At 31.4% G+C, this 16,978-nt stretch overlaps 2 protein-coding genes across 2 annotated transcripts; both read left to right on the plus strand.

Moving 5' to 3' along the window:
• Positions 1–331: 331 nt before the first annotated feature.
• On the plus strand, positions 332–8,058 carry LOC111614974 (40S ribosomal protein S26-like; the record flags this gene model as incomplete). The annotated part of the gene is made up of 5 exons (XM_023356346.1): positions 332–509; positions 673–679; positions 3,447–3,649; positions 6,323–6,459; positions 7,971–8,058. Coding segments are annotated over 5 exons (570 nt in total), but the record flags the coding sequence as incomplete, so codon positions are not given.
• A 3,693-nt stretch (positions 8,059–11,751) lies between these two features.
• Positions 11,752–15,135, plus strand: LOC111614972 (FK506-binding protein 2-like). The gene is made up of 4 exons (XM_023356344.1): positions 11,752–12,161; positions 12,518–12,663; positions 13,876–14,006; positions 14,086–15,135. The coding sequence occupies exons 1-4, from the start codon at positions 11,983–11,985 to the stop codon at positions 14,251–14,253; spliced, it is 624 nt and encodes a 207-aa protein (XP_023212112.1). The 5' UTR covers positions 11,752–11,982; the 3' UTR covers positions 14,254–15,135.
• The last annotated feature ends 1,843 nt before the right edge of the window (positions 15,136–16,978 follow it).

Below are 16,978 nucleotides of genomic sequence, written 5' to 3' on the forward strand. Positions count from 1 at the left end.
TTTCAGCCACATTCACCTGATGAAGGCTCCTAAATGTGGCTGAAAATATTTGTTAGTTCCATTAAAATTCTGCGCTGGAGTAAGTACATATTGTGTATTTTTGCTTTACTGTTAACTGTCCCATATTTTGAGTTAAATTTATGGTATTCAAAAATACTTTTATATATTCTGGCATGAAGGTGTGTTATTAACTTCAACAATCAATTTTTCCATATTATTGGCACACTTGATATTTACACTACTCATTTTTTTTATTTGTATTTGTATACATACATTAGTTTTTATTTTATGACATAATATATGAAGACTCGTATGTAATTTTTTCTTTCAGACTTCTAAGAGACGTAACAATGGACGTAGCAAGCACGGACGAGGACACGTCAATCCAGTCCGTTGCACCAATTGCGCAAGATGTGTTCCAAAAGATAAAGCTATTAAGAAATTTGTAATTAGAAATATTGTTGAAGCAGCAGCTGTGAGAGATATCACAGATGCAAGTGTCTATGAAAGTAAGTATTTAATCTTTATGTGTATATTATCAATGGCTTATTAAATTTTACAGTTTCTATTGAGCATGTTCTCAACGAAGAATGTTGGCATCTTTATTAGGGATTGCTTAGTTCAAACAAAGCATAAATTTTAATAATTTTCTTTATTTTTAATGAAATTTAGAACAAAGGTGATTATTTGGAATTGTTAGAAGAATGTACAGTATGTGCCAAAATATACAGTACTAAAATGAAAAGACAAACAATATTACCTTGTCATCTGTGAGTTTATTTCTTCTGAAAGAAAGTAACATGCACATTATTAGCATGTTGATTTACCACAGTATGTATAATGTAAGTGTTTGAAGTGTGCACTGCCTTGCTGTAGACAGTGTTCATGTTGATTCACAAACATATCCTGGAACTGGTTGACCAGACTCCCCTTCTGTTGGCACAGTACACTACCAGAATGATAAATCTTGTAGCAATAGACAGCATAACTGTGTTACTTGGTGCTGTCTTTTTAAATCGCTTGGAATTGTTCTGCCACCTTTTTTGAAACTCTGTTTCCCTTCATGACCACTTATGTATGAGTGGAAATACAAGGGTCATACAATTTTTTTATAAATCAGATTAATTTATTTTTGGAAAAACAAATACATCATATTATTTTTCAGGCTTTTATTTTTTCACATAATCTCCATTTTTTTAGATACATTTTTTCTCACTATTGTGGGAGCTTGAAAGTTCCTTTATGATAGAACTTTGTTCCAGAACTATGAAAAAAACTGATGCACCACTTTTTTGATGTCCTACACTGTTTCATAGCATAGGCCTTGCATGTTTTCCTTCTAAACACCAAAAAGACGATAATCAGAAGGTGCTAATTCTGAACTGTAAGCAAGATGCAGAGGAACTTCTCATCCCATTTACAGAATTTCCTCCATGGTGTAAAGAGCAGTATGTTGCCTTGCATTGTCATGCTGGAGGATGATCTTTCCAGGGCATTTATCACGCAATATGCCACAGAGCTTATGAAGTGTCATGATGTACCAAGCAGAATTAATAGTTTGTCCAAGTTCAAGATGGGTGATTTGTGTGGAACCCAAATCACCCCATCTGCCTCCCAGAAAACAGCTTATAATGGAGCTCCATGGATGACCACTACATGGTTGATCTTTAACGTTTGGATGACCGGGTTAACCCCGCCCCCTGTTTACGTTTATTGTTTAAAATGACCAAGGGCAGTATAGGTCAAACAAGGTCAGACATGTTTTATTACTTTAAAAATTCACCAAAAATCTATTTATTGTTATATTCATATGACAAAAATTACGTTACATTTATTAATATCTGTAGTNGAATTTTTCATTATCACTGCTATTATTTTCATCTTTAACCACACATTGACATGCACAATGTTTTCCATCTGTGGTTATAATAAAGCATTCAAAAAACACTAGATTTAACCAGAGTCATCTTAGCCATTTTGTATGGATCTTTAGACATTAAAAATTTAGTACTTAGAGAATTTTAAATTTTGTAGATGTGTTCGAATATAAATTTCTTGAAAAATAAATCAACAGTAATTAGTGATATGCAAAGGAAAATCATGAAGTAGGGGAATTATCATAAAGTAAGATCTTGCATTACAAGAGCCTCCTATAATGCAAGATATGAGATAAATACCCCATATTAAGAGCTTAATATAAAATACAGCTGTCCCTTGATAGTCCAACATTTTATAATCTGACATGCTCAGTAGTCCAGTGTGCCTCCCGTCAAGGTACCCTTCTCCGTTACGTGTCTGCTTGCACAAAGCATGTTGCGACGTGAATCTCCCCACCCAATTCTTACACGATGACACACATTTCGTGTGTTTTCCATGAGCAGTTCTGTTCGAACAGTTGGAGTAGGGAATATTGTAGGCTACTGCTAACAAAACAATGCCAAATAAGTAATCACTTTCAGTAATCCGACGCCCCTTTGGTCCCATACCTGTCGGATTATCAAGGGACAGCTGTATATAATAATANTCTGACTTTTTTTTTTTTTTTTTATCCTTGAATTTGCTTCCAACTCCACGACTCTAGAATATTCTTTTTTCATGTTTATGTATGAAATAGCCAAATGAGAGTCAGAATGATGATGTGTCCAGTTGGAGCAAAACTATGTCATGATTTACCTGTGGGACACTCCGTATTGACATGCCACTCCAAACATTGATCACTGAGTTACACCAAACTTAAGAAATTATTTTTTCAGGACCCAGTAAAGTAATAATTGTGGTATGGCCCAGAAATAAGTTAATTACTTTAAAATATAGATCTTGAATCTCTTGGAATAAATCATTAAAATGTAATGGAATAGAAGCTTTATATTGGGCTTATTCAAATGTGTTTTATCCTGAAGAAGGCATTATGTAATGTTGAAAACATTTGGGTTATGGTAAAATAATGATCTTTGTGCTCATATTTTTGTTATAACATGTTAACACCATATACTGGACTTTTCCACATTGTATTAAAATGAGAGAGAACAAAATTGCTTAATATAAGTCTGTGCGCTTAATACAATAATTTATAGCATTCTAAAGCAAAAATACACCATCATACTTACTCCAGCATAAAATTTTTACGGAACTACAAATATTTTCAGCCACATTCACCTGATGAAGGCTCCTAAATGTGGCTGAAAATATTTGTTAGTTCCATTAAAATTCTGCGCTGGAGTAAGTACATATTGTGTATTTTTGCTTTACTGTTAACTGTCCCATATTTTGAGTTAAATTTATGGTATTCAAAAATACTTTTATATATTCTGGCATGAAGGTGTGTTATTAACTTCAACAATCAATTTTTCCATATTATTGGCACACTTGATATTTACACTACTCATTTTTTTTATTTGTATTTGTATACATACATTAGTTTTTATTTTATGACATAATATATGAAGACTCGTATGTAATTTTTTCTTTCAGACTTCTAAGAGACGTAACAATGGACGTAGCAAGCACGGACGAGGACACGTCAATCCAGTCCGTTGCACCAATTGCGCAAGATGTGTTCCAAAAGATAAAGCTATTAAGAAATTTGTAATTAGAAATATTGTTGAAGCAGCAGCTGTGAGAGATATCACAGATGCAAGTGTCTATGAAAGTAAGTATTTAATCTTTATGTGTATATTATCAATGGCTTATTAAATTTTACAGTTTCTATTGAGCATGTTCTCAACGAAGAATGTTGGCATCTTTATTAGGGATTGCTTAGTTCAAACAAAGCATAAATTTTAATCGTTTTCTCTATTTTTAATGAAATTTAGAAGAAAGGTGATTATTTGGAATTGTTAGAAGAATGTACAGTATGTGCCAAAATATACACTACTAAAATGAAAAGACAAACAATATTACCTTGTCATGTGTGAGTTTATTTCTTCTGAAAGAAAGTAACATGCACATTATTAGCATGTTGATTTACCACAGTATGTATAATGTAAGTGTTTGAAGTGTGCACTGCCTTGCTGTAGACAGTGTTCATAATGTTCATGTTGATTCTCAAACATATCCTGGAACTGGTTGACCAGACTCCCCTTCTGTTGGCACAGTACACTACCAGAATGGTAAATCTTGTAGCAATAGACAGCATAACTGTTACTTGGTGCTGTCTTTTTAAATCGCTAGGAATTGTTCTGCCACCATTTTTCAAACTCTGTTTCCCTTCATGACCACTTATGTATGAGTGGAAATACAAGGGTCATGCAATTTTTTATAAATCAGATTAATTTATTTTTGGAAAAACAAATGCATCATATTATTTTTCAGACTTATTTTTTCACATAGTCTCCATTTTTTTAGATACATTTTTCTCACTATTGTGGGAGTTTGAAAGTTTTGTTATGATAGAACTTTGTTCCCCGAACTATGAAAAAAAAACTGATGCACCGCTTTTTTGATGTCCTACACTGTTTCATAGCATAGGCCTTGCATGTTTTCTTTCTAAACACCGAAAAGACAATAATCAGAGGGTGCTAATTCTGGACTGTAGACAAGATTCTGGGGAACTTCTCATCCCATTTACAGAATTTCCTCCATGGTGTAAGGAGCAGTATGTTGCCTTGCATTGTCATGCTAGAGGATGATCTTTCCAGGGCATTTATCACGCAATATGCAACAGAGCTTATGAAGTGTCATGATGTACCAAGCAGCATTAATAGTTTGTCCAGGTTCAAGAAATGGGTGATTTGTGTGGAACCCAAATCACCCCATCTGCCTCCCAGAAAACAGAGCTTATAATGGAGCTCCATGGATGGCCACTACAAGGTTGATCTTTAATGCTTGTGTAAAGCATTTTAATGATGGAAACTTATCTTCTAACACTGCTGGTACCCATACACATATTTTCATAAGTATGCTGAAGTTTCTGGCAAATTTCTATAGTGTAGATTCCCTCCTTAATGAGAAATTCAATCACAGCATGTTGGCGAAACAAAATATCAGTTGCAGCCATTTTGTCTGTGGTCACGTGATGGAAGCTAATGACATCACGATTTACCCATGGCACTGTCTATAGTCTATAGATTATGAGTGTCCTTAGTTTTTCATAATTAATAGATGGTGGTTTATAAAAAAATTGTTGCTTATGACTTTCAGTATGACCTACATAATACTCAAATATGAATACTTTTTCCTATGTTGAGAGACCCATTTCCAACAACTGCACAACACAACTTCTTTTTCACTATTGGGAACACCTGCAGCTGGAGCTATGCCCTGTTGACAGATGCTCAAGTGTTCAAGATNACCCATGGCACTGTCTATAGTCTATAGATTATGAGTGTCCTTAGTTTTTCATAATTAATAGATGATGGTTTATAAAAAAATTGTTGCTTATGACTTTCAGTATGACCTACCTAATACTCAAATATGAATTCTTTTTCACTATTGGGAACACCTGCAGCTGGAGCTATGCCCTGTTGACAGATGCTCAAGTGTTCAAGATGGGTGTATTATGGTGCATACTGTATTTCTACAAAAGTACCTGAGATTCAGTTATAGTTTGTTAGAATGTTTTTAATTGGCTATTTAGGTTTATCAAGGTAATAATTCTTGTCTTCTGTGAAGAATCTGGGAAGATTTGCATATCGGTTAGATAATCCTATTTTAAATATAAGGCAAAACATTTTCTGACAATGTTACAAGTCTCACACATTTATAAATCAATTAATGTCATTTTATTATTATTTTAATGGTATTAATTGGTTTATAAATGTGTGAGTCTTGTAATATTGTTAAAAAAATCTTTTGCTTTATATTTAAAATAGGATTATCTAACTGATGAGGAAGGTCATTAATACTGAAGCCCAAATGCATTTTAGGAAACACATAAAGCATTAATGGTTTCAAGAGTATGATAACCCTTTATAAAATTATGCACTGTATTTCTATAAAGTATATTGTATTAATTAACATTTTCTGTATAATAAATAAAAGTAACCTGATAATTACTTCAAATATCAAATGAAATATCAGTCCAAAGCACAACTCAAACATTCTCTGGGCTGATCTTCCAGAATATTTTAAAATTTTATTTATTTGTAATTATTATATTTAGCAAGAGATGTCAGCCTGGTGGCCATCCCCCTGCGAAATTGCTTGGTAAATTATTAGCCTTAATAGTCTGATGAAGGAATTCTAGCTGTTTGTTTGATATTTGAAGCATTTTCTGTATTTATAAATCATTAAAATTGTTTTAGAACTTTGCAAATCAATTTTAATCTTAAAAAATGACAGCTGCTACTGCTACTAAAAAGAAACTAAATTTTATATTTAACAGCTTACGCTCTACCAAAATTATATGCAAAACTCCATTATTGTGTGTCTTGTGCTATTCACTCCAAGATTGTCAGAAATAGATCAAAAGAAGCCCGAAAGGATCGTACGCCACCACCTCGATTCCAGCGCCCACTAGGTGTAAGTCAATAGCTACAATTTTTGAAATTCTGGAGATTTCTAAGGGATTATTTGTAATACCTTAATTATACATTTAATCTCTACATAATTTTTTTTAAATCTTTCTATTTACATAATAGAAAGTTATCTATTAAAAACTGTATCAGTTATATTCTGGGGAGATATGGGTATTCATTAAATCAGCTATTTTTGTAAATTTTTATATTTATTATGTAAAATGCTCTATGTAAACTCATAAACTGAAATCAAGTATATAAGAGAAAATATTGTTTATTTGTTGCTGAAAAATTGTAAAGAATTATACTAATCTCTCATAGAAATTTCATAACATTCTTCTATAAATGTGTGATAAGTGTAAGGATTATGCTATAAATTCTTAAGATATTTATCCTGTAATTAGTGAAATATGAATGCAAAACAATTTTTCTTGGTAGTTTTAAACATTTTTCATTCTTTTTATGATGTAAAATAAGGTTGAGGCTAGTCTTTCTTATTCTTGTAATAAATTAATTGATGGAAGATAGACATTCAGTGATTTATATTGTAAATTAAAAATTATTTATAATGAAATTTTAAAAAAGTTATTAAATGGTTAAGTTCCTCGTGTGTTTATCTTATGAGAAGTGTTACAAAGTATGTGTTAGTGGTGTATTTATATGGATGTTGAGATCTGTATCATAATGTATGTTAAATATATTTTAAGTAATTCACTTCAAGCAGTCTTTGCTAGAACAGAAATACATAATGGTATAAAACAGAATAGAATGTTTTAACAGTGAGTTTATTTAATATGTCAAGAAACTTTCAGGTGCAGCACACAGTTAACACAGATTTTCACAATTCTAAATTACTTATCATAATAATAATAAGTAGTTCAGAAACAGCAACAGTATTAAACTGTATAGAAAAAAATTACTTCAAAATTAGCAATTCTTACTATATTTTAGCTTAAGAACTAGCTTTAGAGGATAATAATGCTAATAACAACTGGAATTTATATTAGAAAGTAGATGATCAAATTATGTATAGTAATATTAAGAATCTTGCCCACATGGAAGTTGTCATAGAGGTAGGTGTATTTAATTATATGAAGGTTATTGGAGGAAAAATAAAATACCATAAGCAATGGAAAGGAGGACATTCTAGAATTTATTGCATAATGCTTATCATTTTTTATCATAATTTTTGTAGCCAAGTTTGGCTGTCAATTGTTAGCAACTTTGTTAAAATAGAATTCTTTGTTAATTGGAAAAAACTTAATATATTATCTGTTATTTGAGTAAAATAGCAAATGGAAATGCTTTTTTTTTTCATATGTTTCATACCTTTCTCAAAATTATAGTTTTGTGATGTTTGTCAATTTAAAAATAAAATTATTTAAATGTGTATTGTTTTTTTTTTTGTCCAGAATTTAATGATAGTTGATTTTAACTTTTTTTCAAATTGAATTTAATAATTGTAATAAAAATTTTCTCATAATCAGTTAAATAAAAGAAAAATTCTAATTTCAGGACATTGGAGCTCGTGGTAACATCCCTCGTGTCATTAGCAAATAAAATGCTACTGTAATTTTGAAATAAAAGAATTACTGTTTCCATACTTATGCCTGTTTTCTGTTGTTAATACAATAGTTATAACACACATTTAAACCACAGATTTCAAATGGATTTTGTTAAACTTCATGCTTTTTTTTTCTTCTGTAGAAATTTGTTGTTTTGCATTAATAGTTTTGGACATGTTTAACACTTGTCTTCAGGCAACTATAAGTAGAATATTACAGTTTAAATTCCAAAAAAGGACACACACCAAAAGTTTAAACGTAATGTCTTATCAACAAAATCACAAAATTTGAACACGAAACATTACATAATTCATTTATGTAATTTTTCTTACTCAATGCTGTGATATTCTTTATCTGGTTGCCTAAAGATTAGCATTAAACATACCTGAAAATGTTAGTGTAGAAACAATAAATTGCTAGAGAAAAAGGCATAAAGTGTTTTTAACACGAATTTCAAGCTTTTATTTTAAAATATATTTTGTTTTTTACATCTTATTAATTTAATTCTTACACAGACCTTCAAAATAATCATGTAACAACTTATATTTTGGGACTTTATTGAATGTAAAGTTCTAAAATTAAAGAATGGTATTGAACTTAAGAGAGTGTGTGTTATTAGAGTGAATCTAAAATATTTTTGCCTTGATGTCTCGTTTTTAAAGCTTTCAGAAAATATCTATCAAGGCTTAAAAACATTCCATACGTTTCTATATTCAACGGTTGACTCAACAGTGAATTTTCCGTTGAGTCCCTCCTTCGAACGATCTGACGTCACGTTTTGCAGAAAAAAGAAACGCTTTCGTTGAGAGGTCGACTTTCAAGATGGCTGACTTAAGTAACGAGAAGGTGGCGATTGTGACTGTTTTGCTAAATAATTAAAGTAACTCGCTTAACCATTATTCGAATAAATCCTTTATTCAAATGAACCCATATCTGTATCATTTTCTTGTATACTGGGTCTTTCTTTAATAATTTTAATTAATTTCTTGAATATTTATATCAGGAAGACTTAGCGGGCCAAATATCGGTCGTAATCAATTTTTGACAAATGAAAAAAATCACATGTTTTATCATATACAGATTGTTCATTAATCTGTTCGCTATTACAGCATCCACAGCAGCGAATGGATAGTTTCTATAAGCGAAATTTACTTTTTCGTGGAAGCCGCCTTGTTAGTTTGTTGAATACTCAACAGTCTTTCAGGTCGTTGAGACCGTTGAGCTCAACGGTGAAACAGCGCTGACGTCACTAGTCTCAACGGAGAACTCAACGGTCCATTTAGAAACGTTCTCTCACCGTTGAGTCAACTGTTGAATATAGAAACGTACGGATTGTTTTAAGCATGTCTGGTAAAGTGACTAACACGGGATAAGCAAGCCAACAACATACCTGTTTCATTTGTTACAATGTCATTGGTTTGCTTATCCGTGTGTATTAACAAACAATACTGGAATTATAGTCTTTAATATTGAAATTGCATATCAAAATAAGTCTGTTTTCTACAAAATACACTGCTGTATATATATACACGTAACTAATTTTTGAATTAGAATGTTTTGCCAAACACTAGGATATCGTTCAATCAATTTCTAGAAGAGAATTGATTCACTCGCTATGAAATTTCGTTAGAAAATCTCTGCAAGTGTCAAAGAAAAAAGTAAAACTTTGAAATTTTCGTCAATTAAGCTGGGAAATTTTAGAAATACGAAGAAAACCTATTAGCTGCGATTCAAGTTCTAACGCCTGTTATGTGTCATTACTTTTCGAACATTGAATATGTGACTTGGATTGATAGAATCAAATTGGTTTGGCAATGTGATTCCGAGCGAAAAATCAGACATTTGCTACACAATTTCGTTGTATCGAACGGAGGTAGATGATATGTCTCAAAGTTTAAATGAGCCAAACCCATGCCTATTGCGATATTGGGCGTGCATTGACTGAACTAAATAAATCATTTTATCCAAGCCTATTTATGTAGTATTGAAAATGGATAGTGGATTCAATATATTCAATTGGAATGCTATTAGTTTTAAATGGATGATCGTATAGTAATATTTAAACACAGTTTCTTTTAATAAGGAATTAGCATGTGTATTACAAGAGCAAACACTAATAATTGTATTTATAACCAAGGATTAAGTTAACTAATTACTATTCACTTCTTAATCCGTCAACGCTTATTGGATAATTTAAAATTAAAAACAGCTGTTTTTTAGTTTATAGATTTATTTTATGTTATTATAAAACATAAAATAATAGACACAAATGACAGGAGAATACGAGGTTATTCTGATAATTTTGGCATTAATATTTTTATTTCGGGCATACAATAACACAAGTCTACAAAAAAAAAATTTTTTTTTGGTGCCTAGGATTTTAGAACTGATTTTAACTATATTGGGTCACTGAATCCAAATATAAAATCAGTTTTTCTCTATCAGCTCTACTTTTTTAGATCTGTGTTTTTTTTTTTAACGTACAGTGCTACATGAAATGTGCAGCTCTAATTCCAGTTTGTACAGTTTGTACTAAATCATATATGTAAGAATTGATTCCTGTATATTTTCCCCATTGTTAGTCTGTCATCCAGTTAGTTCCAGGTAAATCCACCAAATGAAGTAAGCATTCGGTAATGAATTGACGTTCAATGCTTCAACTAGAGTTGAGGTAAGCTTGTAGCCGTGCAGTGTCTAGATCAGTGTTTCCCAACCTTTTTTGTGCTATGCCCCACCTAAGCCTTTCTAAAATTCTTATGCCTCAGTTAAGTATAGAAAAAATTAAAGCAGGAATATTTGACGGCCCACAAATAAGACAACTCATTAACGATCTTGCCTTTGTCAATTAGATGAATGAAGCTAAGCAAAAAGCCTGGACTTCATTTGTTGCAGTTGTCAGAAATTTTCTAGGCAAACACAAAGCTGAAAATTATGTTGAACTGGTAAACGAGATGCTTAACAGTTTCAAATTCCTTGGGTATAATATGAGTATTAAGATGCACTACTTACACAGTCACTTAGACCGTTTTCCTGAAAATTTAGGAGACACCAGTGAAGAACAAGGTGAAAGATTTCACCAGGATATTAAAACTATGGAGGACCGCTACCAAGGAAGATAGGATATGCATATGATGGCAGATTACTGCTGGAGTTTAAAAAGGGATTGCTCCAAAATACATTCACGAAATTCACGGAAATGAAGCTTCCTCAATGTGTAACTGTTTAGTTTTATTGATGACTTTTTCCTCTATCTTTGTATAGAATAATATTTGCATAATATAATAATAAAAATTCCATGTTTAGTTTTTTTACTTGATCCATGGATTTAACTTAAGATAGTGAAACGTGTATTTCGCTAAAATGCTATATCTTAAAAATTAGAGCTCCTAGGCAAAAACTAATGCCATATTTGAATTCATAACATCAAATTCATATGAAATCAGCTCAAAATACCTGGGCACCAAAACCACTGTTGACCTGTGTAATTTGTGGTATTGCCGATCATCGTTTTGTATTGCGTGTAATGGTTCAGATGGATTAATTATTTTAAAAAGGAAATTCATGTAATAGAAACTTGTTTAAAAACAAAAATGGATTAAAATATTAAATAAATATAAAAATGTGACACAAAACATAAAGGTAATATTTTCCTCCAGGCGGCGCCGATACTTAAAATCGAGTTTTGTTCGATTACTAGATGGCGCTATCACGAAAATATGTTTTTTTTTTCCTATTATGTCACGAAAATTCTATAGCAACGTGAAACGTGGCAAAGTTTAAACAGTTCGATAGTAATAATAATCTGTTTACACACGTAAACAGTTCAGTTACATAATCTTTAATACAACGATACTAATCGACCAATCGGAGCACGTATCCCGTAATACACGTGGCTTATAATTCGATATATAAAGGTGCTGTGCCACGTGTATTAAGTGATTTTCTAATCTAAAACGGTAGAGATGTACACTCGTTATTTAATATTCTCTCTGCTTTATTTATCGGTAATAAGCGAGGATTCGGAGTTAGAAATCGATGTATTACATAAGCCAACAGAATGCGAGAGATCGACGAAGAGAGGCGATATGTTGTCAATGCATTATAAAGGCACTTTAGATGATGGGAGAGTCTTCGATTCCAGGTAAGGCACCGAGCTATAAACCCTGATCGTCATAAATCTCAACGGTTTATGTCGTAACAGATGTTCTACAGATTAAGTATGGTGGATTTTAACAGCATATAATCTAGAAAACAAACTCAATTCTAGCAATTTAACAATGATTTTAATGTATAATAAATACAATGCTGTTTGGTGTGTAATTATGGAATTTATGACCAGTCTATAAAGTAATTAATTATATTAAAGATAATTAATGTGTGATTTAATGATGAATTAGGAGATTGAAGATGATAAAATAATTCTTTTTATCACTTAAATATTTTTAGATTTATTGTAATGAATCTGGATACGTAAGTAAAATGATTTATTTATTTTAGCCACGATCGATCAGAACCTTTCAAATTTCAACTCGGCGTCGGTCAAGTTATTAAAGGATGGGACCAAGGATTAATAGATATGTGTATAGGTGAAAAGCGTAGGTTGACCATTCCGCCTCATTTAGGATACGGAGATGCCGGAGCGGGTGAGAATATAACTTTAATACTTTATAAAATAAAAATAAATTTGTTTAATCTAGGTGACTTTCAAAAAAATTTTCTGCAATTTTTGTATTTATCATAATTGTTTATTTGTGTTATCTGCATTATTTGCAGATAAAATAAAAAAAAATGGAATTATGAATGAGTCAATTGGACCTGTCCATATTAAAGCTGTAGGCCATACTCACAGAAGTAAAAAAGTCACAGGAACCAATTGTCTTTGTGACCTTTCATGAGATATAGTCCCATGGCCCCCACATCCTACAGTGGGATCCCCAGATAGGATCATTGGCAAGCCCCTCTTCTTCCCATTCGAACCAGAGATCTTACTGGTGTGAGGCGAGGGACCTGACCACTCAGTCCCCGCAACAGCTTTGGGATATAATAAGGCAGCTAAATGACAAAAAAATATTATTTTCATTCACAAATTAAGCATGCATTTACAAAAACATAGATTAGATTTATTAGAGACAATGGAGGAATTACATTGACAAATTTTACAAAGATGAACATGACATTAAAAACGAAAACAAAATGGGAACTAATACAAGAACTGAAAGAGTGACAGAAATTGAAATACAAAGTGCATCAACAAGACAAAACACAAACCTAATTTAATAATGGTAGTTTAGAATATTAATTACACTATGTCAAGAATTAAATTGAACTAAATATTCCACAAGAAAATCCAAGCAAAGCAAAAAATACAAGCTAGTCATTTTCATACCAGGCCCTCTGACTAGGGTTCAATCAGTCACTACCATGTGGGGGCCATAAATAGACCTGAAATTAGCCTATCTGAAATTTTGAAGACCCTAAAAAATGGGCTGAAATTTAAAAGTGAAAACATCTAGAACTATTTCTCAGAATAATGTTAAAAATCAACTGTTTTCCACTTTACTAGAGATGTGTAAAAGCTCATAAAACATAAGAAGTTCCATTGCACCAACTACTTCCTGGATATATCTATATACTGTATGCTTCATCACTATATCCCTTGAAGGGTTATGTGTAGACCATTGGTTCCTTTGACTTTTTACTTGTAATGGGTCTCAACTGCATTTGTAGTGTGTTATGTTTAATTTGAGGATATTTATACATAGAATTTTTTACAAATTATAGTTTTTCTTAAAATCAGTTCATGAATGTAATTTCATTTTATAATTTAATAATAACTGATTATTTTATAAAATTAGGTGATACTATCCCCCCAAAAGCAACTCTTTATTTTGAAGTCGAATGTATTGGCATTGAAGATGGACCTCCATCTCTGAATATTTTCAAGGAAATTGATTTTGATAAGGATAATCAGCTTTCAAGAGAAGAAGTAAAATATAAATTTCAATTTTATAAACTTTTTATTATTAGTTTTTTTATTTTAAATATGATTATTATTAATTCTAAAGGTTAGCGATTACATCAAGAAGCAAATTCCCGAAGCGGAAGCAGCAGGAATGAAAGATTTTCCGGACCAAGATAAATTAGTAGAAGATATTTTCCAACATGAAGATAAAGACAAGAATGGTTTTATATCTCATGAAGAATTCAGTGGTCCAAAGCATGATGAATTATAGATTATTTTAGTCAATGTTTTTATTTTTTTAAATAATTTTTCTGAAGTTAACACTTATTTAGATGTCAGTAACTTATATGAACACATATCAGTGACTTTAAATGATCAGTTCTTGTTCCTATTTAATGTGATTTCATAAACAGTTTGAAGTGATGTTTCTGAGATTGTTAAATTTTTTGATATTAAACATCAGAAAATTTTGGATCTAGATTTTTCATAAAAGCAATAAATGTTTGTAAAACCTGTCAATCATAATCCATAATGGTACAAAATTATTCACGTAATATGCCAAAAATGTACATATATGAAAGGAATCAAAAACTTAATTTTGATGTAAATTTCTTTGGTGGTAGTGTTTTATTTTTGGTGATTTTACACTTTTACATGTTGACATAAAATCAGTGTTTTGATTTTCAGTTTTAATGGTTTATTTGGAATTAAATACCGATTGATTCATTTGGAACTGTTGTAATGTGGGCTATCCTATCTCTTGTAAGTTCAGTGTCATATGTTGAGGTGGTTCTTGGACATAGTGTTAAATCTAATACTATGTCAGAATGGCCAACTAGAAGATAGACAATATTAAGTACAAGTTGTCATTTGGATACTTAACTTGATGTGTCCATATGACAAGCACTAAACATGCAGCCTGTTACTTTGAAGGACCTAGATTTGAGTCTGCATCAGATCATCAGGAACTTTGATGTTTTGATCCAGATTATATTGGACCCCATGTTGCCATTCATAAGCCTGGAAAAACCCATAATGGGCATAAAAACAGGTTTTATTGCCCACAAACTGGTTATAAAAGTGATGGATTGTAAATCATGTGTTTTTACTGTATTCCAAATAAAGAATTAATAAATGTAAATTTATTTATTAACAGAATAAAATTTATTCAGTGTTATATATAATAAATGTTCATCATTATTTGACTTATTAAAAGTTATAATTACAAAATTTATTTTATTAGAATCTTTAATACAAAATATTTCTTTTATTCTATTAAATAACATTTTAAGAAATTAGAATGTAATTAATTTCTGAATAATCTTTTTTAAAATAATAGTTTTTATAATTGTGAATTTAAAATATAAATTGAATGAAATTTTCTTTAAAATTTACAACTTTTAACATGAACTTTGATGTATCTATTCACCCATAAAATTCTAAATTTATAGTTTGTAGGAAGAATTTTATATATATGTACAGTACACTAGTTCCAGATCATATCTTCTGAAAAATAGAATATTCATTTTATTTATATAAAAAAATAGTGTTGAATAATAAATTTTCCTTTTAATAATAATTTATTTTTATGAATTTTGAGAGAGCAAATTATTGTTTTGTTCTCTCAATATCTATTAAAGAGCAGAAGAATTAATTTCTTTAAATCAGTGGGATTATTAATTTTTATTTAAAAATGAAAGGTTTGGTTTAACTGTTAGGTTCCATCCTTCATTGGGCCTGAGCAAAGTGGCTCCATAAATCTTTGGAGGAGGGATGCAGGAAGGAAACAGTATACCTTATAAAATACTACTGAGGTACTCAGCTTTGCTCAATAAAATCACATATTAAAAATATATATAAATTACTATCCAAAATGAGAGAGTAGCTGTACCCTATGCATCCCAAAATTCCCATTGAGCCTGAGCTCACTAGTACAAGTGAATAAAACTACAACCCTGGTAGTTGGTTGTGGGTTTGTGCCTGACCATATGGAATTTTCTGGTTTCTTCTCATGTTTAACATCTAAATATGGTCCAGTTTCCCATAGAAAGCCCTCTCGGGAAGTATGCCCCTTGTCAAATCACCCATGTATTGCGTTGCTTTAATCCATCAATCAAAACCATTAGATTGGTTCTAGGCGGGATGGCAAAGCAGTTAAGGTCTAAGGAACCCAGGAATTTTTCAGAAAGTGGTCAGGTCCAGTCTCTCACCTGGCTGAACCTACGATAGGCTTAATAAAATCTCTCAACGCCTTGGTGCCCAAAGGGCAGAGAGAATCAGAAAAAAAAGATTGAGTATATTTGGCACTTTCACTTGTAGTGGCTGTGCTGCTGGCCCAGGGTTGCTAACTTATCGTGAAACCCCTGAATAGCTTTTCTTTAGGTGCAATGTATGTCAAAAAATATTAATCTTTTGGCAATCCAGAGAAACAAATTTTCACTTTAGGACGCAGACGGTGTGGATACTGTACTGTATGTTAGACCAAAAGCATGGCAACATAGGGCAAAATACTCAACGCAGCTAACACCCAACCAGTTGTGACTTTTGGAAGCTCCTAGCTCCTACTATGTATGAAACTTCACTAACCAATATGGACAGACTTTACATAACCTATCCTGCTGATTTCCTCTGAATTTAGGGAAAAACCCCTATATTTGGGTTGATTTTCCCCTGACCCTAAATTCATACTGGCCAAAAATCCCTGTAGCGAATTCAGATGATTTTTCTTTTTACAATGAAATAATAACAATAAAATTCAACAATGAACAAGTGTTTGATAATTTTATTTATTTAAAAAATATAAATATTTTATATACATCCTATATTAATAATAAACTAAATTCTGTTTTAGTTTAAAATAAAGTAAATTTGAAAAATTACGTCATCTTTAATTCGATAACGCTAATAAGATTGCGGTAAAGCCATTAATTTACGAGCGTAATAGGAATAACGCGTCGCTTAGTTATTTTTAATATTTTAGTTATATCGAGAAGTAA

The sequence above is a fragment of the Centruroides sculpturatus genome, unplaced genomic scaffold, assembly GCF_000671375.1.
Source record: "Centruroides sculpturatus isolate CEXI.00-Female unplaced genomic scaffold, Cexi_2.0 scaffold2320, whole genome shotgun sequence".
In the NCBI taxonomy this organism is placed as follows: domain Eukaryota; kingdom Metazoa; phylum Arthropoda; class Arachnida; order Scorpiones; family Buthidae; genus Centruroides; species Centruroides sculpturatus.